Below are 25056 nucleotides of genomic sequence, written 5' to 3'. Positions count from 1 at the left end.
GCATTTGAATAATAAAGTTACAAAACTCCTTGAAACTATTCCGTTATCATTTTTCAATACAATAATAATTATCGGTTTTGTCTCCAAAGTCTCCTCACCTAAAATTTTGACAGGCAACATGAAACATTTTGTACAAGCAAACTTTATCGTAGTTTAATTTATATGGTCACTGTGGCGTATGCGTAACTTTTTTTTCATTAAAAATAATCTTAAAATTTTTCTTCTGTTATTATTTCGTGGAGTTGATTTTGTTGACCATTCTCTGACATTTAAAGTGGCTTTATTGGTCCTACATATTGAGATGCTGTACACAAGTTCAAGTTTAAATTGATTGATTATACAAAATAACAAATATGCTCGGTATCAAAGCAACCCTTTACCAAAGTGCCGTTAACCAATTTGTCAAACGTCAAATGAATTTAAACCGAAAAACCGTTATTTAAGTTTAGCTTTGGTAGAATAGAAACATACAAAAAAGCTTATGGTAAAAAGCTCCATAAAAAATACAAACCACGCAGGATCCACCACACTCTAGGATTCTTGTGTGTTGTTTTTTTCTGCATTCCTTTTCTTTGTTATTTGCATAGACACAAAGTTAGATGTCAAAAAAAAAAGAAGGCGAATGTACATAAAAACATCATTGTTGTGGCAGTTGCCAGAGTATATCTAACGGAGTGAAAAGTGAGAGTCAATAAGGAAGAACAAATTTCTAAAAAATGCATTTATATTTTTGAATAAAAAAAAAACACAAATTTTATTTATTAAAACTTTTCAATTCATTCAAAATCTGTTGGTATAAATTCTTTCCTAGAGGCAAAGTTGAAAAGTTTACGATTCGGGCTTATTTTCATTTTTTTTTATGTAACAATCAATGGATTGGGGTATGGCCAGCTGCCAAAAGTAATCGAAAGTGCAAATGTCCTTCGGTAAAGTTTCAAATGAAGTGTTAAGAACCATCAAGCATTTTTGCAAATAGTTTTTCTTGATATTATGTGATTTTTTTGTATCTATATCCCCTCTATGGTTTATTAGTTTTTTGGTTTTCATTATGTTTTTTTTTTGGCAAATTTTGCAATCGCAGTCGTTTAGTGCCTTTTTAATGGAATTTATTTGAAAAAAAAAAAAATAAATAAAGTGAAATAAAAGGCAAAAAAATGCATAGATACAACAAGAAAAAATTCTTCTTCGACCTGCTGCAGCTGAATGACCTATTACTTTGAATTTTGTCACACAAATCAAATCCAAAATTTTTGCCAGAAAACCTCGACTTGTAAGTAAGTTTTTTTTTGTAATTAGTCCAATTTTACCTCTAATCATACCACACCCTCACCTCCTTTTTTTTCATTCTTGAATGTACCTATATTAATTTATAAAAAAAACAGTGTGCAAAATCCTATCGTCATTGTCACATCAGACAATGTAACCTAATTTCTTTGGAAAATGTACTCAAGGGCCCATCCCTCTTGAGAAATTGCCTCTAAAGGTGTCTAGTAGCTTTTTGACCCCTTCTTCCGTAATATAACAGTAGTTTTCACTTCCTTTTCATGTGATTGTAACGTTTGTCAACTTTTTTACAAAAAATGAAAAATAAAAAAAAAAAATAATGTAGTTGTGTATAGCAACGGAAGAAGATGGGTGCGAAGCAGTATGATTTCTCACATATCTCAGTTTTGTTAAAATCCCGCAAAATGCAAAATGTCATCGAATAGTTGCTGACAGGGCCACAGGGCGGCAGCACTATAAAGTTGTGTGCTCGCTCTGGCTGGGGAGGATGGTACTTGATTGACATTTCTTTTGATGCTTGAATGGGAGGCTGATGATTGCTTGAGTTTCACATTTCCTGTTTGTTTAAGTTTTTATATATATTTTTTTTTATATATCTTCTGTCTTCTGGGTTTCTCTTTTTTCGAGACATAAATGTATAGGTATGTATTGTGTATTATTTTTCTTATTTAAAAAAAAAAAAAGAAACATTTTTTTAAAAAATGATGACAATGTGCTATATAGATTTCAATTAAGTGGGCATATGAAGTATTATAGGAACCATACTTTCACCAAGTTCTATTTTTTTATTTTTTGTGAAATTCAATCAGGGAACAAACGAAATTTACGAATACTTTCTATGATTCAATTTCAATATTTATGAAAGTTGTCTAAATTTAGAAATGTTTTTTAAACGTACCTATAAACTTTTTCTAAATCAATCTTCGTGGTGCGGTGTAATAAGTTTGTGTTGCTTCTTTGCCAAAGTAACGATGACGTTTACTTAATCGATAAATTTAGTTGTGGTAATAAAATTTTGCAGAGAATTGAGTGAAAAGTTCGGCTACCAAAGAAGTTAACTTAATTATGTATAAACCTTTTTCAAGAAGTCAATTTTTATTGGTTTTAAGAACTAAACATTTGAATAAAATAATCTTACTGACCTAGGTTATTCTTATTAATGTTGTGGCAAATCAGATATAAAATTTGTTTTTTTTTCTGCTTGACAAGCAGTGCTTATGAACCAAGTTATTACTTTCTATGAGAACAATGTGGCATATTGAAAAAAGTAATATTTGCCCATTCGATTTGACAGTTTCAATTCATATCCGTCTACCTATCTTTACTTGCTGAATCCCCTATAATAAAATGAAAACAGCGAATTCCTGCCACCATTCGTCTATATAAGAAGTGACGCATAAATGGGACATAACTTCTTCCTAGTATTCTTCACAGCTCTCAGAATCGTTTACTGGCTTTTCGGACAAGAGGGATAAAGCGCTATAGTGTGTAGTTTACGGAGACGTACTTTAGCTCCCTTCATCTCTTCCCTAGTTGATCCGAGGCTGTTCTTTAATATGAGCTTTCTTGGGTAAGCATGTGACAACTGACAATGTCCTTCTTTATTGTCAATGTCCTTGTCCATGTATCCGCCTCATACCTACAGCTTATAATTATGGTCTTGTGCAGGCTTCATTTCTTCTTTGGAATATGAATTTACTGCGTCAAAGGTTCTACTGAAGCCATTACGCGAAATTAAAGTGATCGATCCTGCAATATATCGGTTAGCAAAAATGTTGGTATGATTTATTTATTTTGTTACAATTATTAAAATAAATATTTTTATAATTAGGTATTTTGTTACAAATATCATACCTTAATACTCAGTGGCCCTTAGTTAGAGACCCGAATTTAGCGAAAGCTCAATTTAAACCAAAAATAAAACATGCGTCTCACTTCCAAATTAAAAAAGTGCTATGATATTAAAATCGACTTTGTTGAAGGTGAACTGCCTCTAAGCCAACTCTTAGTTCAGAAGTATGATGTACGTTTTAATACGATTCATCTTTTTTTTTTTTTTTTTTGTTAAAATCGAATTTTGCGAAAATTTCAGCTACTTACTATGAGTAGTTTTTGAGATATAGGGTCTCAAAAATCGCAAAAACCGTAACTGACTCACTGACAGATCATCAAAATTATGGAGAACTTTCCGCTATTGTAGAAACTTGTAATTTGCACGTTGAAACATTTTAAATCTAAGAATTTTAGCCAGGGGGCGTAGCAACCGCCTCTTTCCGCTGAATTTTCATCAAATATTATAGAGCACTTCTAACTATCGTCGAACCTTGAAATTTGGTAGAATGTTAGAACTGGTAATTTATAAAAAAGAAAAAAATTTAAATTTGAGAATTTTAGACAAGGGGCGTGTAACCGCCTATTTTTTCTGAATTTTCATCAGTTATAGAGATTTTAAGTTCTACAGCAAAACTTTGCAAAAAGTAGTGAAATCACAACAAAAACATTACTGTTAAAAAAGTCTAACTGTGCGCTTTACGCTTAAGTTATGCTTGCGGATAATCCTTTAACGTTAAAAATGCAAATAAACCGTCTGAGTTCATTTTGTGAGTCTTGTAATTTACAAATGAATAGCCAAAAAACTAGGATTGCATCTTAATAATATACACTTTGTATAGATCTGTGATGTATGAACTGTCCACCAAAACCATACATTTTTATTAATCATTATATTTCTCATATTGTTCAACTACTTTTGTATTTCCAGAACCACACAATGGATGCATCACCAATAACAGTAACAAGTGTGGCAGTAATTGCTATTTTGGTTTTTATGGCTGTATTAGCCTGCCATTATTTAAGTCCAAAAACAACATCATGGATTCTGTCCAGCAAAGAAGAGACAATACGATTATCTAAAAATAAACTTTTCAACGCTAATGGTTATCTGGTATGATGGAAATATCTATTTCCCCTTTCTCATTTCTCCATGTTAATATTTAATCCTTTTAGATACACTCAGGTTCAGATTTTTTGCTTAGCTCCAGTGGTAGCTTTAAAAGATTCGATTCCGTAGATCGTGATTGCAAAGATCTTGGTCAAAATACAACATCACACATGCCATTATGGAATATACCACAATCAGATATTCCCCCACAACCATTACGACCAGCACCAGCACCGATACCATCAAAAATTAGCGAAGAAGAATCCGAAGATTTCGAAAATGAATTCATAACAACTACTGCTTCCATTAATCAACAAACTCATCATCAGATTAAACAATCTGCTACAATAAATGCTCTTCCATCGTCACAAAATCATACATCTTCCATAGACTCGGCATCACTTCGACGAAATCTCTCCACACCATTGAATTTTGAAATAAAAACGGCCACAACAACTGCAACTGCCATACCAAGGCCAACTATTAAACGAATTGGCACAGCTCCAAATGGTCAATTAATAAATCTTTCCGAAGCCGCTTTCAAAATTCAACAAAAAGGCGAAGAAATGTTGCGTTCGAAAAGCAGCACCAATCCATTTTTAAATCAAACCAATAATCAAACGAAATTCGCTCCAAGTCCGCCAACAACCCCATTGACAACAATCAATGAGCTCTGTCAACTAAGTCCGACCGAAAAACCTTTGGAAATGAAAATTCCAATTACAACCGATGACAATATTAATAAAAATCCATTTACAACTGTTGAACTAACAGCTGAAGAAGAGATAATAAGCCTTCCAGATGCGGCATCTGTCACTATCCAGGCCGTCAACAATGATGCAGCAGCACCAAAAGAGAAATTTATGAATGCTATTTATGATTTTATAAACCAAATGCCTGCCAGTCAGCATATGTCACTGCCTTCAAACTATCAATTCAATAACTCGGAAACAGTAACGGCTCCAGCGACAGCCCCTGTAACTGAAGATTCTGGTAGGAAAGCCTTCTTCCAATTCAGAAATAGATCGTTCTCAGAAACTGAAGCAACCGAAATCGATTTGAAACAGTTCTGTAGTAACAGTAATCCGTTTAAACGCAAAGGAAGTGTTGAGATTCAGAAGACCACTTCGGAGGAACTTCTTTCATCAAGAAATGGTAATGTTCCTCCATTTCGTCGTCAATCTTCGGTGGGTTTTGGAATTGGTCGACGTAATAGCTCTCAAACTTCATTGGACAGTGACAAAGGCTCTATGGACAGCATAATATTGCAGAGAGCTATTTCTTGTGATTCAGTCAATTCAGAGTCTTCCGTACTGCTGGCGGATCTAGAACAGCCTACACCTGAAATCACAGGGAATTTGTGTGTGGGACTGCATTGTGATAAGTAAATAATTTTGAATGTGTTTCTTAAAGGGTTTCTATCTAAACTTTTTCTATCTTTTTTTTTTTTTTTGGTTTTATAGAAATACCATTACAAATCAAAGTGTAGATATTGTTGTTAATGTCATGGAAGTTAAAGAAATAGCTGGATATACAAATCTAGAACCTTTTGATACATTTGTGCGAATTTATTTAGTACCGGACCAAGCAAATGCTGTTCAAACGAAGGTAAACAAATAAAACATTTGCAATAATTCGTTGATATTTTATAATATGTTTATATTTATATTAAAGGTTATAAGAGATTGTCTAACACCAAGCTTTAATGAAACATTTACTTTTCAAATGAAAAGACGACAAGGACGACATTCATTATGGTTTCATCTTTATCACTGTGGCAATGTTCATACCTTAATTGGTAAGTTTTATGATTTTATATAAATATTCGATAATTTGTAGTTGGTTCCTGAGAATATTGAGGGAAACATATGGGTTACACGGAGTCCATATTCAATATTATCAATATTAACCAAGTTGAAGTTGACACCCCCAAATGTTATTTTTTTTTCTTTCAAACCTGTCTGGTTTGATTGCCCAAGGTTAGCCCAAAATTATTTTCGTCAGCCCACGGAATTATTTTTTTCACCTCAAAAATCACAAAAAAATTTTTTTTTTATTAAGTGTAAAAATTGTTGGTTTTTCACTGTGGTTCGTTTGTCAAACGCTTGCTTTGTTTCTTCTTTATTCCACTATTTTTGCAAAAGATACAAGCATTATTTTGTATTCACCTCACAAAAAAATAAAAAAATAGTACACATACACCACAGTGACCTTTCTTAAAATTTATAATTAAGAAAATGTAAATCCACTGTTATTGTTATTTATTTCACTTATAATTCTTACTTGATTCAATGTAGTCCACATAAAATTCTTGCTAAGAAGCTTAAGTTGATTTGTTTTATTTCACCTTAAAAACCACAAAAAAATACAAAAAATTCTTCAAATGTAAAAATCATTGATTTTTTGGGTTTGCCATAATATGAGCACTTATAAAAGCTACATTCTTAGTATAATCTATCCAAACATTTTTCAAAAGTTACAACAAATATAAAATGGTGTCTGAAGTGATTTATTTTTCAGTACACGAATAGAACTTTTTAGACCTTTCGCAACTAACTATGGTAATTCCAACAAAAAATAACATCACTTTTTATCGTTAGTTCACGCTAGTTCAAAAATTATTACAAACAAACTTTTTTCCAAATCAAATCAAAATTTAAAAAATAATTTTTCCGCTTCGCGTTTGGGTTGGAAAATTAAATAGATTCTCAAGTGAGTTATAATAACAAAAACATATCTTGGGAGATTAGTATAAACATAAAATTTGCAAAATGGGAATTATCAGTTCAAGGCTTTCAAAAACTCACGATAAAAACAAAGTCGGACCACTTTAAGAGCATGTCTTTCTATTATGTGATCATTTAAATACATACATTTGTATAATAGTCTATTTAATAGACCCGAGCTCCAGAGCAAAAATAGAACAAATTCGTTCAAGACTTTTTATTAGCGATTATGATTCCTTGGCATACAAGAATACTCCAGCCAAAAGTGCTACTAAATCCATTGGTGCATTTCTGAGAAAACGGCAACACTGGTCGGTTTTCAGTTTTTTTGATTTAACTCGAAAATCAAGCCTGACTTTGAAATGGTTCAAAGACACTTTTTATAGCAAATTAAATTTTCTGTCAAGTTAAGATGGTTAAAAAATTTTAAAAATTATTTTTGACTAAAATTCTAACCTAAAATCAAAGAAAAAAAAGTTAAAAAATTGACAATTTTATTTTTTTTTACTAAATCAAGGGGCATTTTGTGTATGTAGCCGGGACGTCCAAACTTTGTACTAAAGAAATAAAGTAGAGGTAAAATCCTTTGATAATATGCAATTTTTAATTTTTTTTGTCAAGAAACAACTTAAATGTACCTATTCAAAAATTAGCACTTTTTCTAAATTTTTGACTTTTTTAATTAAAAGCAAGTTTTTAAAACTCGATAAAATCGTATTAATTGGTAACTTTAAGACTTTTAAAGTAAACATACTTCGAGGGATTGATTTAATATAAACTAAATATGACAAACAAAAAAATTTATTTGCATCCTTATGGCCTTTTGTGCAATTTTGTGTATGTGCATTTTTATAAATTCGGGTCGAATGGATGGACGGAGAGCCATTAGCTTTGGTCTATTGCATAGAAGAACATTTAATACCAACTCTTTTACTGTTTTCAATGGCCTGAAAAACAATTCTTGTAAAATCCGCGACCAACGAAAAGTTTCTCTTGAAAAACGAAAAAAATACTCTAATGAGTTTGAAACAAAATAGCTCAGGCAAATTAGTAAATCAAATTGCACTTTTCGCGGGACAAATTTTTTTCATGGAACGTGTTTAGGTGAATGTCCTTATCGTAAAAGTGAATTTTTTGGGATGATAAGATATCGGGAACAGCCGCCATCTTGGAAAAGAGGTCGGTGCCGTTTTTATTTTATAACTCCATTTTTACTCATTTAAACCAAAAATGTCCGAGGATAGACTTATTATCAATTAAATTATCTAAAAAATGATATACAAATGAATTCCGTGAGTTAGTTAAATTCAATTTTATAGTCGGTCAAAGTCCGGGTTCTTCTCGCAAGGTTAAGTCAATATGACATTTTTTCAAATATCTGAAGAACTTTTTATTTGTTTGGGATTTTCTTAAAGAATGAATTATATAGCACTTTTAATTATCTATGAAATGAACCCTTTATCGTTACTGTAACCAACATAATGTATAAGTTATCTAACGTCGAAGTTCACATTCTACCAGTCAAAAGTGAGAAAATATCAAGTTTTCTTCTATTAGACCGAGCAAATTTTTGAAGTGTAGGTATAACCAAAATATAAGTAAACAGTTTTTTAACTATATTCGTCTAAATATTGAATTCAAAGTTTGAAATCTTTAATGTTAACCTTTATATGGTTTTCGAGGTTTTAAATGAAGTGAATTTTCCAATTAATGTGAATAAGCTAAAGTGACACTATTTAAAATTCTAAATATAAGAACTGATGCCCTGTCATTTTTCCTAAACATGAACACCTCAATCTCAGCATTACGATAAGTATAACTCAAGATATGAGGTGTGTAAGCCGTTATGTTTTCCAGACTATTGTGTTTAATTTTTGATTGTTTATTTGAACTATTGAAATCCCAAATATGTTCAGTTTAAAAATCGTATATCATGACTTCGACGTTTGTTGCTTCTACAATGTGATGGTTACAAAAACAATAAAGGGTTCATTTCATAGATAATTAAAAGTGCTATAATTCATTCTTTAAGAAAATCCCAAACAAATCGAAAGTTCTTCAGATATTTGAAAAAATGTCATATTGTCTTAACCTTGCGAGAAGAACCCGGACTTTGACCGACTATAAAATTGAATTTAACTAACTCACGGAATTCATTTGTATATCATTTTTTAGATAATTTAATTGATAATAAGTCTATCCTCGGACATTTTTGGTTTAAATGAGTAAAAATGGAGTTATAAAATAAAAACGGCACCGACCTCTTTTCCAAGATGGCGGCTGTTCCCGATATCTTATCATCCCAAAAAATTCACTTTTACGATAAGGACATTCACCTAAACACGTTCCATGAAAAAAATTTGTCCCGCGAAAAGTGCAATTTGATTTACTAATTTGCCTGAGCTATTTTGTTTCAAACTCATTAGAGTATTTTTTTCGTTTTTCAAGAGAAACTTTTCGTTGGTCGCGGATTTTACAAGAATTGTTTTTCAGGCCATTGAAAACAGTAAAAGAGTTGGTATTAAATGTTCTTCTATGCAATAGACCAAAGCTAATGGCTCTCCGTCCATCCATTCGACCCGAATTTATAAAAATGCACATACACAAAATTGCACAAAAGGCCATAAGGATGCAAATAAATTTTTTTGTTTGTCATATTTAGTTTATATTAAATCAATCCCTCGAAGTATGTTTACTTTAAAAGTCTTAAAGTTACCAATTAATACGTTTTATCGAGTTTTAAAAACTTGCTTTTAATTAAAAAAGTCAAAAATTTAGAAAAAGTGCTAATTTTTGAATAGGTACATTCAAGTTGTTTCTTGACAAAAAAAATTAAAAATTGCATATTATCAAAGGATTTTACCTCTTCTTTATTTCATTAGTACAAAGTTTGGACGTCCCGGCTACATACACAAAATGCCCCTTGATTTAGTAAAAAAAAATAAAATTGTCAATTTTTTAACTTTTTTTTCTTTGATTTTAGGTTAGAATATTAGTCAAAAATAATTTTTAAAATTTTTTAACCATCTTAACTTGACAGAAAATTTAATTTGCTATAAAAAGTGTCTTTGAACCATTTCAAAGTCAGGCTTGATTTTCGAGTTAAATCAAAAAAACTGAAAACCGACCAGTGTTGCCGTTTTCTCAGAAATGCACCAATGGATTTAGTAGCACTTTTGGCTGGAGTATTCTTGTATGCCAAGGAATCATAATCGCCAATAAAAACTCTTGAACGAATTTGTTCCATCCAAAAGGGTCTATTCAATAGACTATAAACCATTTCTGAGACTTCTCTTTCTTTTTTCTTGTAAGAGACTACCAAAGAAGATTCAGGTCATTAAAGTTGAAACAAAATGTAACTTCTAAAAACTTTGGTACCCTAAATTTTTTTTTATTAGTCCCCTAAGACACACAATTTCTAAAATTTGATACCGAATATTTATGTTGCATCTACAGTTCACCATTTTCAATTAAATGTGACATCAGATATAGCCTTTAACTAGCGGTAGAAAATCGCTTAAACACATAACCTTACTTTTAGCTTCACCGTTGTCGGGAAATAAAAAGGACTTAAAGTTTATTTTGGGCTCATTTGATTTCACAAAAAAATCAGCTTATTTTGTCTTTTAAGTGACCTTTCAAAGGCTATACGGTTCGGCTTAAGTTCGAAATGACCAAACATAAAAATGCAATATTTCAGCAGCTTCTTTTGTGACTTTTATGACGTTAGTCAGAGTTCGATTTAAAGGTGTTTGCTCTCTAATCGTACTTTTACTATTAAAAAATATTTAAATTTTAAGTCAAATATCAATTTTTACGATACAACATCTTATCACTATAATTTATTATTCATTTAAGGTGAATCTGAATTGGAAATTGATGAAATTGTTCGCCCAATGACAACGTGGCTACCATTATCAGATACACGAAAACAAAAAGCCAAATGGGGTGAATTGATGTTTTCATTAAGTTATTTGCCAACAGCTGAACGCCTTACCGTTGTGGTTGTGAAAGCACGAAATTTAAAATGCAATGAACAACTTGAATCTGGCAATGATATTCAAGGAATTTTTATTAAGGTAAATTTATTTATTTATTTTATTATTAAAAAGTAATTAAAATATTAACACCCTTTTCAGGCCTATCTATTAAAGGACGATAAAAAAGTTTTCAAAAAGAAAACCTCACTAAAACGGAAAGAACATCGATGTCCAATATTCAATGAATCAATGATATTCAGTATTCCCCCATATGCACTTAATACAGTTCATATCCGGTTGACGGTAATGTGTTCCACAGGTACCGAAGTAGTGCCTTTGGGTCATGTTATTGTTGGTAGCACTACAACGGGCAAAGGATTAAGACATTGGCATCAAATGTTATCGAGTCTTAGAAAACCCGTAGCAATGTGGCATATTTTACGATATGCATCAACAAATGACAGAATTAATGACAAAAAGAGAATTTTCATTGAACGATAAGTATTATATACCTACCCGCATTATATACCCCTAAAATACAAAATGGCTTTATTCTTTTCTATATATCAGTATGTAACTTAACCCCAATATTGAAATTGAATATAGTATATAAAAATATTTTATTTAACCTAAATTTTGGGGTGTAGTTAACACCGTCATCAACAACAAAACAAAAAATCAAAAATCTAACAAAAAAAAAAAAACAAAATCAATTTATAATAATTTTTCATACATTTTTCTAATGCCGACTACCAGTTCCGAGAACTTTATATAGAAATACGAAAGAAATTAATAAAAAGAAAATTAAAGAGATAAAATTTAATTATTATTAATTACGAAAGTACCAAACAAGTTAAACTTAAAAGTGATGAATTCTTGCTTTAATATAGAAAAAAAAAAGAATATAAATTATATAAAATTATAAATCTAAAGTTATGTTATGTAATTTTAAAGTATTTAGTAAAATTTACTCTTTTATTTAACTTTGTGTTAAATTTATTTGTGAGATTAGCTAATCGAGATATAGTTTGTGTGACAGTAAGCGAAGCGATATTTGGGGCGAAAATATCTTTAAAATTAAAAATCTTCAAGAAAAGAACGTCTGATTTAAAAGTTCTATTAAATTTTAAATTCTTAAGACTAATGACATTTGAAAACAGATTTCTCAGTATTATTTCGAGACCTTAAAACTAGATTTTGTACAACGCTTATAACACTTGTACACGAAAACTTATTACAGTCGTGTTTTCATCCAATAACAGGAAGTTTAAAAGTTCGAGATGACAAAATAGATTAGTGAGTATTAGTATCGGCTAGTAATTAGTTAAGGATACAGAGGAGCTTTGGATGCAGTATGAATTTCTAGAAAACACCAATCTATCAAAAAGATCGGTAGGCTTTTTATAACATCTTCAGTCACTTTGAACATATGTAGTTTCACCAAAGGTGTAACGTTACCATAACTTCAGTTATTTTTAGACATTCGTCGAGTTTAATTAACTTCTTTTTATGTACATCCTTTCTGTTCGTACATCCTGTATCGAATAAAGCTTGATACACTTATTCGAACTGCGCAAAGTATTGAAACTTGTCAGTGAAAAAAATTTGACTGACAAGTTTAGATTACAGTAACTTCAAATGCGTAGAGAAGTAAATCTTTATTTAAAAAAATGTTTCCTTTGCATAAGATACCAGATCTACCATTTAACCAAGCGTCAAAATTCTACGGTATTCAGGACTCCAAGAAGAAAACTCATCGAACATGAACGGATACCACGCACCTGAGTAGAAAATCTAAAAATATCGATTATTTCCTTTGTTTGCACTGACCTAAATTAAAAATTTCTACAATAGCGACAAGATGATCGGTCAGTCAGTGAGTGAGTGCATGAGTGAGCCAATTACGGTTTTTGTGGTTTTTGGAGCCTTATATCTCAGAAACTACTCATTCTGAAATTTTGTGAGAAGTTTTTTTTTTTTTTACTAGCTCAGCATTTCTGTGATCTTTGGTGATCACGGCTAATATTTTAGGATTTCTGAATTATTTTGATCAAAAACAACATTTTCCCAGATTCAATAAAGCCTAGCTATCTGTTTTTGGGGTCGATAGTCTACTAGGCAAAAGCACTTGCCACTCAAAGCCCAGTGGCTTGCCGAAAAACTTTCGATCAAAAGATCCGTTCGGCATTTATTGGCGGAAGTATCAGTCAGCAAAAAGCAGTGGACGCTAATTTTGCAAGAACTTCTCACTTAATGACATTTTCTCATTAGTATTGGGGGAAAAGCATGTCGGCGACCAGGGCCTAGTGGCTTGCATTTCGAAATCATTCATTCTTGCATGCGTATTTGCACTACTCACCGTGTTATGACGAGAAAAACACTCTTGAGGGCCTTGTCACTTTCTCACAAAATAAAATGTAGAATTGGCTGGATCAGAATCCAGATTTAACAACCTTCCTACTTAAGATGACGTTTAAAATGTAGGATGGAACTCAGCCTCAAGCCAGCTGCCTTCCAGCTTCGCACAGAGTTAACCCTCTGCGTTTTACATTTTATCTTCAGTTCAGTGTGCGTTTTTTTTTTTTAAAGACATGCTTTGAAACTGTATTAAAAAAAAAGGTTGAGGTTGTAAAGCTTTCTTAAGAGAAAGCAGCTCTTTATGAAGTTTCATAGGTCAACCTTTTATATTGACCGGCAGTGTATCTCTAGTACCTACCGCTTAATTCTGTATGACACTATGTTTTACAGATATTTTAAAAAGCAATCATCAGATTGATGAAATAGCTAGTTGCATTCCGAGGAGACTTCAATCATTCGTACATTTGAATCTAATTTCGAAGCGTCTAAAACAGATACACTTTCATTACCCGCACTACACGAATGTGGAACTTATTATCTAACTATAAAGTCTAGATATTTTTCCTCACAAGCAAATTTAACAGTTTTAAAATTTTATAAATTCATTTTTTGGACCAAAGCTCTTGACTATCTCATAACCAAAAAAAAAAAAGATAAAACTAAAATTAAAACAAAAAAAAAACAAGCGTTCACCCTAAAAGTATGTATCACCTAATACCTAAAACATTTAATAAAATTATTATTAAATTTTTCATCAAAACTAAATTCATTCTATCAACAACCAAGAAAAAAAAAACAATATTTCACAACCAACTACAATATACATACCTACTTACTCTTACTTAATCACATTTTTTATACCTTCTAACGAGTGAAAAGAATACAAAAAAAAATAAGATACACAATTAATTACATACATAACAAAAATATTATCAAAAGAAAACAAAAAAAAAAAAATAATTAAATTTATTATTGCGACTTGTGGCAATCAGTAAAACATTGGAAAGCTACCGTTTGACTGTGTCCCTATTTTTATTATAATTTCTGTTTTTTAAATAAAATTAAAATAAAGAAAGAAAAAAAAAGAAAATAATTTATTTCAATAATGTTGTGATAATGGATATACCTTTCAGAAAAAAGCCTTCTCCTAGAATTAAATACAAAAAATAAATAAACACAAAAAAAAAATATAAAATATAAAAAATAGTTGAATTGTTGGAATTTCAAAATAATTATTATTATTATTAAAACAAAAAAAAATTAAAAAATGTTGTGTTTAAGATAATATATTTAATAAAATAAAAAAACAAAAAAGTTAAAGCAATAAGTATAAATTTTTAACATCTTTTGTTATAGTTAAAGCTAAGAAATATAAAACAAAACAAAAAAAAACAGATCTTACAACACCAATTGAATATATATATAAATAAAATAAATAAATATATTAATGAATTGATTAAATATTAAAATATACCTATACTTTTCAAAAATAGATTAAGTGTGGAATTTATAACCAAAATTATTTATATAATATACCTAATTTATTAGTAAAAATGTTGAGATTTAGACAATTTTTTCATAGTTTAAATTATATACATACTTATTAATTAATTGTATAAAAAAATTATTTAAGTTTTCTTTTTTATTGTTTGTTAATTAATCGCATGTGCTGCTGTAGGATGTGTATTTAAGTATGTTTATATTTTAAAAAAAATTATATCTACAAACGAATTGTTAGCAAAGTAGTTTGTTTTATTAAATATAGGCAAGGAGGACTTTTGAGATAGGTATTTTTAAGATCCTCATATACAAATATTTTTTAACTTTTTATGTGATAAATTAATTCTTCAAAAGTTTTTTTTTTAATTTTTCAAAAATTTAATTAAAAACTAAAAAAAAATCATCTTCGCTTCTGAACTAATGAAAATAATACTTACCCAATCCGTCCCTGACGAAGGCCAACAACAACATTCTTGCCAATACATTTAATAATGTATTTAAGATACATATTATAATAAAATCAATTTGCTGGATTGTTTTTAAGTCCTAAGAGCATGAATTTTTTTTCGATTCTTGATGATGTTTCAAAAATTCATTAACAAAATTGATATCCCGTTTCATGTCTATTCGTTGGTTATAAGGTGTGCCACAAGACTGTAATCTTGGACCACTTCTTTTTATTAGTTAGGTACATACAATGGAAAAAAAATTTATCTAGGACTTTTTTTCAAAAAAAATTCAAGCGCTCCACAGTAACGTACAGACAAATTTGATTTATTATTGTCTGTTTTTAAGGTCAAATAATTATTTTTTTAAACACATCGTTCATCCTTGACGAGATCAAAAAATGGAAATCTTTACTTTCTTAATTATGAAATAAAACCAAAAACAAAGGAACGTCACGTACAGACATGCAATGTCAACCAAGAAATTGTATGGAGAACGAAGAGAGTTTTGTATTTGTAAACTCGATAAAATGTTGTAGCTTCTGTAACATTGGGCTTCAAAATTCAAGGCGCTCTAATTATCAAATGGTTAACAATTGTTCTCTTAGCTGGGAAAGGTTAGAAAATCGTTTTTACATCAAAAATTTCATAGAAAATAGATCTCCATAGTGGATCTCATCCATACATATTCCCCAATTGGTTGTAAATTTTATGGAGAGTATTCCAAAATATAAATGGATCATTTTTAAATTATCATTGTATTGAATTTTAAAAGTGTAATATGTATAAGGAAAAATAGACTACTTTGCAAAAGTAAAACAAAAAAAATGATATAAACTTTTTTAAACAATTTCTTCCAATATCAGCACAATGAATTTAGCCTATAGAAATGCACACCTATATAATATGTAAAACATATCTATGTAATGTTTTTTTTTTTTGGTCTTATATTAAACTTTTTGCTTTGTTATTATTTTTAATTAACAAGAGCACAAATATTACATAAATCCAAACATTATTATTATTTTCAAAATAAAAACAAAAAAAAATATTTATCAAACGATGAGAGAAAACTTTAAGCAATATTATTTTAAATTTAAGACCTTTTATTTTAAGCTGATACAACAATATGGAATAAAAAATAAAAAATAATAGACTTATAACACCAAAAATGTGGTGTTCGTTTTTATATAGATTTAGTGAGTTTATTTATATTTGTTAAAAAAAAAATTATATTATAAAATTCTTGTTTAAAGCAATTGCGATTTAACATATTTTTAAATTATATATGACAATAATAAGGACAGAACAAAATAAGCTTTTATGTAAAACAATTTCTTCTTTTCCTCTCCGCTTTGACTATGCGAACAATATGAATTCAGACTTCAGAATTATAATTTGTTTTTCTTCTGTATGTCGTCGAGACTTTCTTATAATTAAAACTAATAAATATTATTATTGATATTAATGTTGCTTCTATTTACTTAACATTTTTTTTTTATCAAATTCCATTATTTTTTTTATATGTTCATATATGAGACAATTTGTATAAGATTCAACAGAAACAATTATGTTAGTAAAAACATTTCTTGAAAATGTTTATAAATTAAAAATATATTATTTATGTAGCTTAATTATGGTAAAAAATATTATTTTTGTAATTTTTTTTTTGTTTAACTTTCTCGACGCAATTTCTCAAGGTGCTAATGAACTAATTTAGCAAAATTTTAATTCTATTTCATATTTTATGAAAAATTATAGAAAAATCTATATAACACAAATATAAAAAAAAAAAAAGTTGCAAAAGTGTTTAAAAAAAATATTGATTACAAAAAAAAAAGTATTTACTATAGATTATTATTATATATTATACATAAATTATATTGATTGATTGAAACACATTTGTAATTTCGTTATTTATTCGAAAAAAAAATGAATTAAATATATTGTTATAAGAAATATTTGGTTATTTTTAATGCTTCGAATTTTTGGTTTTTGATCGTACCTTCAACATTTAAAAAGAGATATTAAATTTGTGTGCAAATGAGTCTAGTTTTTAAAAAGAATTCGAATAAGATAATTTTCAAAACAAAGTAAAACAACGTTTATTCTTAATGGTTAAAAAAAATGCTGTTTTAACTTGAAAAAAAAAAAACCCACATTAAAAAAAACTAGCGGCCACTGAAGATCGATCTTAGTAATTTGTGTTACTGGTCATGTGCTATACAATCATAGGCAAACAAAAGAACAAGGTAGAAAATGATAAACTGCAAAAATGTCAATTATTTCAAGTTTAATTTAACGAACCTTTTAACGAAGCTGTGGAATTTTTTTTCAAAAATTCAAAAATTTTGAAGACAAAAAAAAAACAAAGTCCAAAAAGTGTCGAATTACTAAAATATACTTTTATCTATTTTATTTTTAATCGTACAGAATGGCGCCCGGGTATAGTGAAGGACCCCTAGCGATTATGCGCAATTTAATAGGTCTGAGGGCCTTAATAATAAGTAAGTAAAGCCTTATAAAATCGATGGTTCAGTCAAAAAGCCAAGGTGTAGCGAATGGCAGAGCATCCGGTTTGGGCGATTGGAGGCAGCAATCTAATGATTGTAAATGATATAGTGACTTATTGCGTTGTATATAAAAAAGGAGTCCTTCGTGCCATATTAAAAAAAAAACTAAGCATTATGAATAATAATTTGCACAATAATATTATTTGCTGCAAATATCATATCATACAAAAATAAACAATGCAAAATTTATGAAGTACTTGTAAGTACTTGTGGAATATTTAACCAAGTTCAATTCTATTCCTAGAATATTCTTGTATCAAAATATTGAATAGCAGATTTGCACTTCTAACACTTAACCAATTTTGTTAAACACTATACCACTTTTGAAAAACTGAAGAAATTCTTGACATTTTTTTTTTATGTATAAGGGCTTAAGAAATTTGAGCTAAAATAATACATTTGTATTCACACAGAAAAATGCGTTTTACTTCAATATACTTACTACTTAAATTAATTTTAAAAAAATTCGCCACTTTGTTTTTCAAATTGCATTGACACTAACATGAACCACACATTGCTCCTTCAGATATTCTCAATGTTTTTTTCTTCTCAGTCTCAAAAAAGTGATATTGTTTTTTTTTTTTTTTTTTCTTTGAAAAGACAAACATTATTTGTCGATTGAACGGCAGTTTTATAATTTGTTTTGGTTCAAGTAGAAAAAAAAAACCACTTGAAACATTCTCATTATACAAACTACCTAAATGACAATTTCTATTTTTGGATGAGACATTCAACAGCCAGCATCCATCCCTTCGAAAATCTTTGCCAGACATCCAGTCGCCTTTGTCTGTCGCTAGTTGATCTCAAAATCAGTTACAAACTAAGCATTCGAGTGGAAAGATCACATCAGAGTTTTGAAATTTTCAAAAAACCTTTAACCACCAAGTTGAAAAGATTAAAGGATATTTTTTGTGTAATCTTTAATCATTTAAGTGGAACGGAAAAGTTCAACCAAGTTATTAAAAAAACTTTTTAAATTTAAATCTAAACGATCTTCGCAAACATGTCGAACGAAATTGATGAGGTTTCTTCAAAAAGAGGATTAAGAACTCCAAAGTGTGCCCGTTGTCGAAATCACGGCGTAATATCCTGCATTAAAGGACACAAAAAGCTTTGTCGCTGGAGAGATTGTTCCTGTCCAAACTGTCAATTGGTTGTTAATCGACAAAAAGTTCTGGCAGCTCATATTGCTCTTCGTCGACAACAGACATTAGAATCCTTGGATTCCAATATATCAAATCGTACTTCGCAATCAAAGGAAGCATTACTGGCTCAGAAGATAATTTACAAGCAAAAGCGAAGAACTCTCCAAAAATCATCATTACACTTGGCTGCAGCAATTGAAGGTGAATATTTAATTTATCTGTTTTCATTAGTTTTCAGCTTCTTCTTACCGAAATACAATCAGAAGAAAACACACATTTACCCCCACACAATACATAATTCCTTTATAAAAATTGAAGAAGTCAGACTATAAAGGATTTCCCAGACAGTATGTCGCCTGACTGACACATTTATAAAACATGTGGTGTCTCTGATGAAAAAAAAGGTCACTTTCTTGCCTGATGCAGGAAATAACTTTGGATCAGATTTCATTTAAAAATGCACTTAATTTTCAAAACCAAGCGAAAACAAAGGAAAACTGATGAAATGTGATGCCTCAGCAAATAAGGACACATACGTAATATCCATATTGATTTGAATTGAAAAAGAAATAGATACTAATTTCACACTTAAATGGACAAATTATACAGGGAGCACATAGTGCATACGAAGCGGAAAGGACAAGGAGTTATATTACAATATCCTTTTTTCTTCTTAAGAAATATTAATATTTTTTTAGTGTCCTTTAAATGACCACGAATATTATTTTCTTTCGTTTCAGAATCACGTCAACAGTATGCCTTCATACAATCGCCGTTTCTAGATAGAATTCGTAAACGAAGAGCTTTTGCTGATCCAGAACTGGACATGGTGATAGAAGCTACATTAGTTGCAGCTACTCAAATGGCAGCAGTTCAGCAAAATTTCTATTATCCTTTGGATTTAAGTGCGGTGCAACGGCAATCATGTTATAGCAATCAATATGAGATGCATATGAAAAGTTCAAAGCGTTTTGATGCACTACCGATTGGAGCAAATGGAGAACCAAATGAGTTTAAGACTGATACCAGTTTATATTCAAAACGACCTAAACTTTCGTTTTCAATTGAATCGATAATGGGAAAATGATCTTGGCTGAAGAGTCTGCGTTTTGCTTTTGTAAATATTATTAAATTTAGTTTGTAAATAAAAAGTATATTTATTGTTTTTATTAAAAAATTTCGTTGTTTAATTTGTCTTACATTTTTTTAATCTAAATAAATGGAAAAAAGGGAAATTTAATTAATCTTAATTCAGACTGATCACTTCAAGTTTTTGTACAGAAAAAGCAATATAGCTATACAATATGTACTAAAGTTGAACATCAACCACCTTTTTTTTAGAAATATGTAGGTAGGGCTAAAAGTTTGTACCACTCCCAAATTTTATTTTCTCTTAAAGTAGAAAGTTGTTCGAGATCCAAAAGCTTGAGAACTTGCGAAATTTAACCTCTTGTGATTTTTTTTTGTATTTTATGTAATATACCTATAGGAATATTTAAAATATTTCAGTACTTTTGAAAATGTATCAATACAAATGTATGATGAGATGAAAAACATCGTGTTTAGCAATGCATGTTTCCAAAAAAACCAAGGCTAAACTTTTTTCAAATTAAATTTAAGAATTGTGAAAGTTAAATAGAAAAACCTAAAATGATGGGAGTAAAATTGGCTGATATCTTATCAAAAAACAGTATGATGTGACGTCATAGGTTTTATTTAATTTGAACTTGAATTAAGAATATTAAAACGTAGGTATATTTTGGCTCAACAAAAATGAAATATTCGGTTTTGTTGAACGTTGTGGTTTTTTTTATTGGTTCATGTTTTTTTTAATCTTTGTTTTAAAACAAACGCCAGATAGCAACAATATACCACCAAAATAGTTATTTTTTTATGAAAATTGATAAGAACGGAGATGTCGAATTTTTTGTTAATTTAAAAAAATAAATAGGTACATAAATAAAAGTATATTTAACAGATTTGGCTCATTTCATACCTGCATTATGAACAGTTATGCCCACTTTTCCCGAGTCGATTTAAGCCGCACGATATGTCAGTCGACTAGGATTTTTCCATAGAGTTGTCACTTTAGTCGCCTGGGACTTACGTTCACACGAGTCGAAAGCTTCGCCGCTCGGTAAAAATCGACTCGTGAAAAGTCCCCATTACTTACAAATCGAACATGTTTAGATATTAATTAAATTTCTAATTTAGGGTTCAACTATTATAGTCCTGAGGAAGAACGTAAATACATTCGACTCTTCGACAAAGGTTTGAAATTTGACCTAAAGCCCGCTTAGGATTCAATATTTTAAGAAAAAGGCCAAGAAGATAGAAATTATTCAAAATTTTGGTTTCCGATTTACCTATCAGTTTTTAAAATTTTGAACGTGTTTTTAAACAAATTTAAGTAAACGCCTATCAACGCGCATTTAAACCAAAAACTTGAAACTGACTAACCAAAATTATCTGAATATTAAAATAAAAAATGTGAATCTTTTTTTACCATTTTTGAAAGTGGCTATTTTTGGCTCCAAGATTTTTCAAATAAAAAAATGATAATACCTATATGTATATACATAACAGTGTTTTTTCTACAACTCATTTGAGACTCATTTTTAACGCAGAACTAAAATAAACAGCAGAGTTAAAGTACATTATTTGTTTGGTTTTTATTTTTCAAATAAAAAATGTTTTCTAAAAATGATTAATGATAAATATACTTTATCAGAAAAAATGTTGCCTTGCAAAAGAAATTCTTATAAGGATTTTCTGTCAATTTTTAACAACTTGAAATCATAGAACATCTATACAAAAAAGCTTTAAGCGTACAAAACACAGATCGCGCTCCTATACAAAATTCTCTCAAAATTTTAGCAGTGCAAAGATTAGCTGAGATTTTTAGCCGGAAGGTACACAGTTCCAACTAGAAAAATCGAATTTTCGTTTCCAACTGTACATTAGATATACTGCCGTAGTTTAGTAAATTCAAAGATAAAATTTTAGGCCAGTCATTATATACATTTGGAAATGCAAAATGACCGAGAAAGCTAAATTTTGGATATGTTGTAGAGGATGCTTAAAAAAGCTTAACTTGAAGTTTTCGACCAAGATTTCCTATGAGCTTTTTCCGCCATTTTGAAAAAAAGGATAAAATTGGTTTTTTGACAATAACTCGGCTATCTGACGAGATGCGAAAATTTTACAAGGAGCTTTTTTGTAGCTTTTAACGAGTTCTACAATTCATGCATACACATTTTTTGTGTATCATGAACCGTTTTCGAGATATCGATTAAAAAATTCAAAAATTTCGGACATGCAATTTGTTTTTTGACATAATCTATTTTTGGGTGATGAATATCGAAAAAATTATTAACATAAAAATTGTAGCCCACATTCAGACCTACTATGTCGTATTTTTATATTTTTTTTTGGACAAAAATTACGACTTCCAGCCGGCCGCAAAGTCGTTTAGTCCGCTCCCACCGCCAAGCAAGCCGCCCGTTCGGTTGTAAAAAAAACAATCATTCATGTTTTTTTTTAATGTTTATATCATTATATCAGTAACACATACATACAAATGTATGTATTTATTTAATAAATAATGAGTAGAAGATGGTAATGGTTTTTTTGTTACCTCAATTTTATTAACCCAAATTTTGTAAATACAGTATACCGGCTTTTTGTGCATTTTGTAATTTGCTTCAATCTCAATATTATTTAGTTCATCAAAATTGCAATTAGATCAGTGCCAATAATTTTTGAAAATAAAAAAATTATTAGCAGCATATGGGTGGTTGGAAAATTTAGGATAAATGGTATATGAAAGCGGAAAAATAATTGCCCACAAACTAATTGGTGGAAAAGGGTAGGTGGGCGAAAAAGTGTTGGTGTCGAAAATCTTGGTTTTTTACGATTTCTGTCAAAAGTAGACCTCCTATCAACAAAAGTTAAATGCAAACGTTGTGGGTAATAAAAGTGTCATAACTTTTACTAAAACCATTTTATTTATATAATCTCAAAAATATTGAAAAAATGCAAAAAATACGATTTTTTTATTTTTTATTTTTATCTTTTACAAAAATGGTTTGATTGTAACAAATCTTGGTTAAAAATTACTTTGTTATGTTTTCTATGTATTTTAAATGTTTTTTGAGCAAAAAGTTAATTTTTTGATTTTTGACGAATTTAATTTGATAAAATAGCCTATTTGTCAATCGAAAAAGTTTTTGATTTTTGAAAAGCTTGGAATGTAGTTACTTATATTAAAACCTTTTATTTAAGATTGTATGGAAAAACTATACTTTTGATTTAGAAAATATTGAGAAAAATTGAAAAAAAAACGATTTTTAAGATCGATTTAAGATAGAAACCAAATTATACATTTCTAATGGCCTTTGACCTTCTTAAATTCAATCTAGCATTAGAATAGCTCTAACGTGCAAAGTTGTTGAGATATTGAATTTTGAACGTTCAAAACACTATTTTTGTGATGTATACTTTGATTTCTATAAAAAAAAACTTTTTGACTAGTGAAATCGAACAAGGCATTCACCCGCCCCCTTTCCACCAATTAGTTTGTGGGCAATTTATTTTTCCGCTTTCATATACCATTTATCCAAAATGCTGCTAATAATTTTTTTATTTTCAAAAATTATTGGCACTGATCTAATTGCAATTTTGATGAACTAAATAATATTGAAATTGAAGCAAATTACAAAATGCACAAAAAGCTGGTATACTGTATTTACAAAATTTGGGTTAATAAAATTGAGGTAACAAAAAAACCATTACCATCTTCTACTCATTATTTATTAAATAAATACATACATTTGTATGTATGTGTTACTGATATAATGATATAAACATTAAAAAAAAAACATGAATGATTGTTTTTTTTACAACCGAACGGGCGGCTTGCTTGGCGGTGGGAGCGGACTAAACGACTTTGCGGCCGGCTGGAAGTCGTAATTTTTGTCCAAAAAAAAAATATAAAAATACGACATAGTAGGTCTGAATGTGGGCTACAATTTTTATGTTAATAATTTTTTCGATATTCATCACCCAAAAATAGATTATGTCAAAAAACAAATTGCATGTCCGAAATTTTTGAATTTTTTAATCGATATCTCGAAAACGGTTCATGATACACAAAAAATGTGTATGCATGAATTGTAGAACTCGTTAAAAGCTACAAAAAAGCTCCTTGTAAAATTTTCGCATCTCGTCAGATAGCCGAGTTATTGTCAAAAAACCAATTTTATCCTTTTTTTCAAAATGGCGGAAAAAGCTCATAGGAAATCTTGGTCGAAAACTTCAAGTTAAGCTTTTTTAAGCATCCTCTACAACATATCCAAAATTTAGCTTTCTCGGTCATTTTGCATTTCTAAGCCGTTTTTTCCGACATAATGACTGGCCTATTTCGTAAATACAATATTGATATTCACGATTCGATGCAAATGGTCTTGTATCGTTGTAAAAGTGCAAAAGTGTAACATTTTCTTAAAACAAAACACAAAACGGACTACAATTTTGTTTACACTTTTGCTATACCCTAACCCTATTGCAAAAATAAAATACCTATATTGGTGCAAAATTTGTCTGTTGTAGTTGTAGCTTGTAATTTAGCAATTTTACAACTTTTTGCTGCACCGGATCGTAAATATCCCTAATATTTTGAAATTGTTTAACAATTATTTTGTTTAACAGTTTTGTTAATAGAATATAGGGATATACCTAGGATAGAACAAAATTCCAGTACTTTTTGACAAATTTCATATGTCAAAAAGCTAGGAATTTAGCTGATGTTTAGAGAGCAAAAGTTCAGCTAATATTTAGCGCGATCTACCTACTAAACTTTTTACATATTTTTTTCTTAAAGACAGTAAAAATAAATTTTTTTTTGTAAATTCTTTTTTTTAAATAAATTTGTGTCTAATTTATTATTGACTCTGTGTGTAATGTCGTTTTCCAAAATTATGGGAGTGAATCACTCCTTTTTCGTGCAATTTTGGAATTTGTTCACGAAGAATTTGACAAGTGGAGTGATTTGACGTTTGCTTTGCATGTGTTTGTAATACGAAATAATGAATAAAATAATAAC

At 29.6% G+C, this 25056-nt stretch overlaps 2 protein-coding genes across 3 annotated transcripts; both read left to right on the top strand.

The window, feature by feature from the left end:
- The first annotated feature begins 594 nt into the window (after nt 1-594).
- LOC129910627 (uncharacterized) lies at nt 595-14254 on the top strand. 2 transcript variants are annotated; one of them, XM_055988059.1, is made up of 7 exons: nt 595-1270; nt 4046-4228; nt 4291-5609; nt 5689-5833; nt 5900-6023; nt 10810-11030; nt 11091-14254. In XM_055988059.1, the coding sequence occupies exons 2-7, from the start codon at nt 4055-4057 to the stop codon at nt 11430-11432; spliced, it is 2325 nt and encodes a 774-aa protein (XP_055844034.1). In that variant the 5' UTR covers nt 595-1270; nt 4046-4054; the 3' UTR covers nt 11433-14254. The 2 variants fall into 2 exon arrangements, with proteins under 2 accessions (XP_055844034.1, XP_055844035.1); XM_055988060.1 differs by having other exon boundaries at nt 595-1274.
- A 4224-nt stretch (nt 14255-18478) lies between these two features.
- Nucleotides 18479-20041, top strand: LOC129911308 (doublesex- and mab-3-related transcription factor 2). The gene is made up of 2 exons (XM_055989052.1): nt 18479-19154; nt 19694-20041. The coding sequence occupies exons 1-2, from the start codon at nt 18812-18814 to the stop codon at nt 20038-20040; spliced, it is 690 nt and encodes a 229-aa protein (XP_055845027.1). The 5' UTR covers nt 18479-18811; the 3' UTR covers nt 20041.
- Nucleotides 20042-25056: the final 5015 nt, after the last annotated feature.

This window comes from Episyrphus balteatus, chromosome 2, assembly GCF_945859705.1.
Source record: "Episyrphus balteatus chromosome 2, idEpiBalt1.1, whole genome shotgun sequence".
Lineage (NCBI taxonomy): Eukaryota > Metazoa > Arthropoda > Insecta > Diptera > Syrphidae > Episyrphus > Episyrphus balteatus.
This window is presented reverse-complemented; position numbering and strand designations above follow the sequence as displayed.

Excerpts from the sequence above, each read along its gene's own strand:
- LOC129910627 (XM_055988059.1), top strand. The coding sequence starts at position 4,055 with ATGGATGCATCACCAATAACAGTAACAAGTGTGGCAGTAATTGCTATT. Across the intron at positions 4,229-4,290 it reads TCAACGCTAATGGTTATCTG|ATACACTCAGGTTCAGATTT; the intron begins GTATGATGGAAA and ends TAATCCTTTTAG. Across the intron at positions 6,024-10,809 it reads CAATGTTCATACCTTAATTG|GTGAATCTGAATTGGAAATT; the intron begins GTAAGTTTTATG and ends TATTCATTTAAG.
- LOC129911308 (XM_055989052.1), top strand. The coding sequence starts at position 18,812 with ATGTCGAACGAAATTGATGAGGTTTCTTCAAAAAGAGGATTAAGAACT. Across the intron at positions 19,155-19,693 it reads CTTGGCTGCAGCAATTGAAG|AATCACGTCAACAGTATGCC; the intron begins GTGAATATTTAA and ends CTTTCGTTTCAG.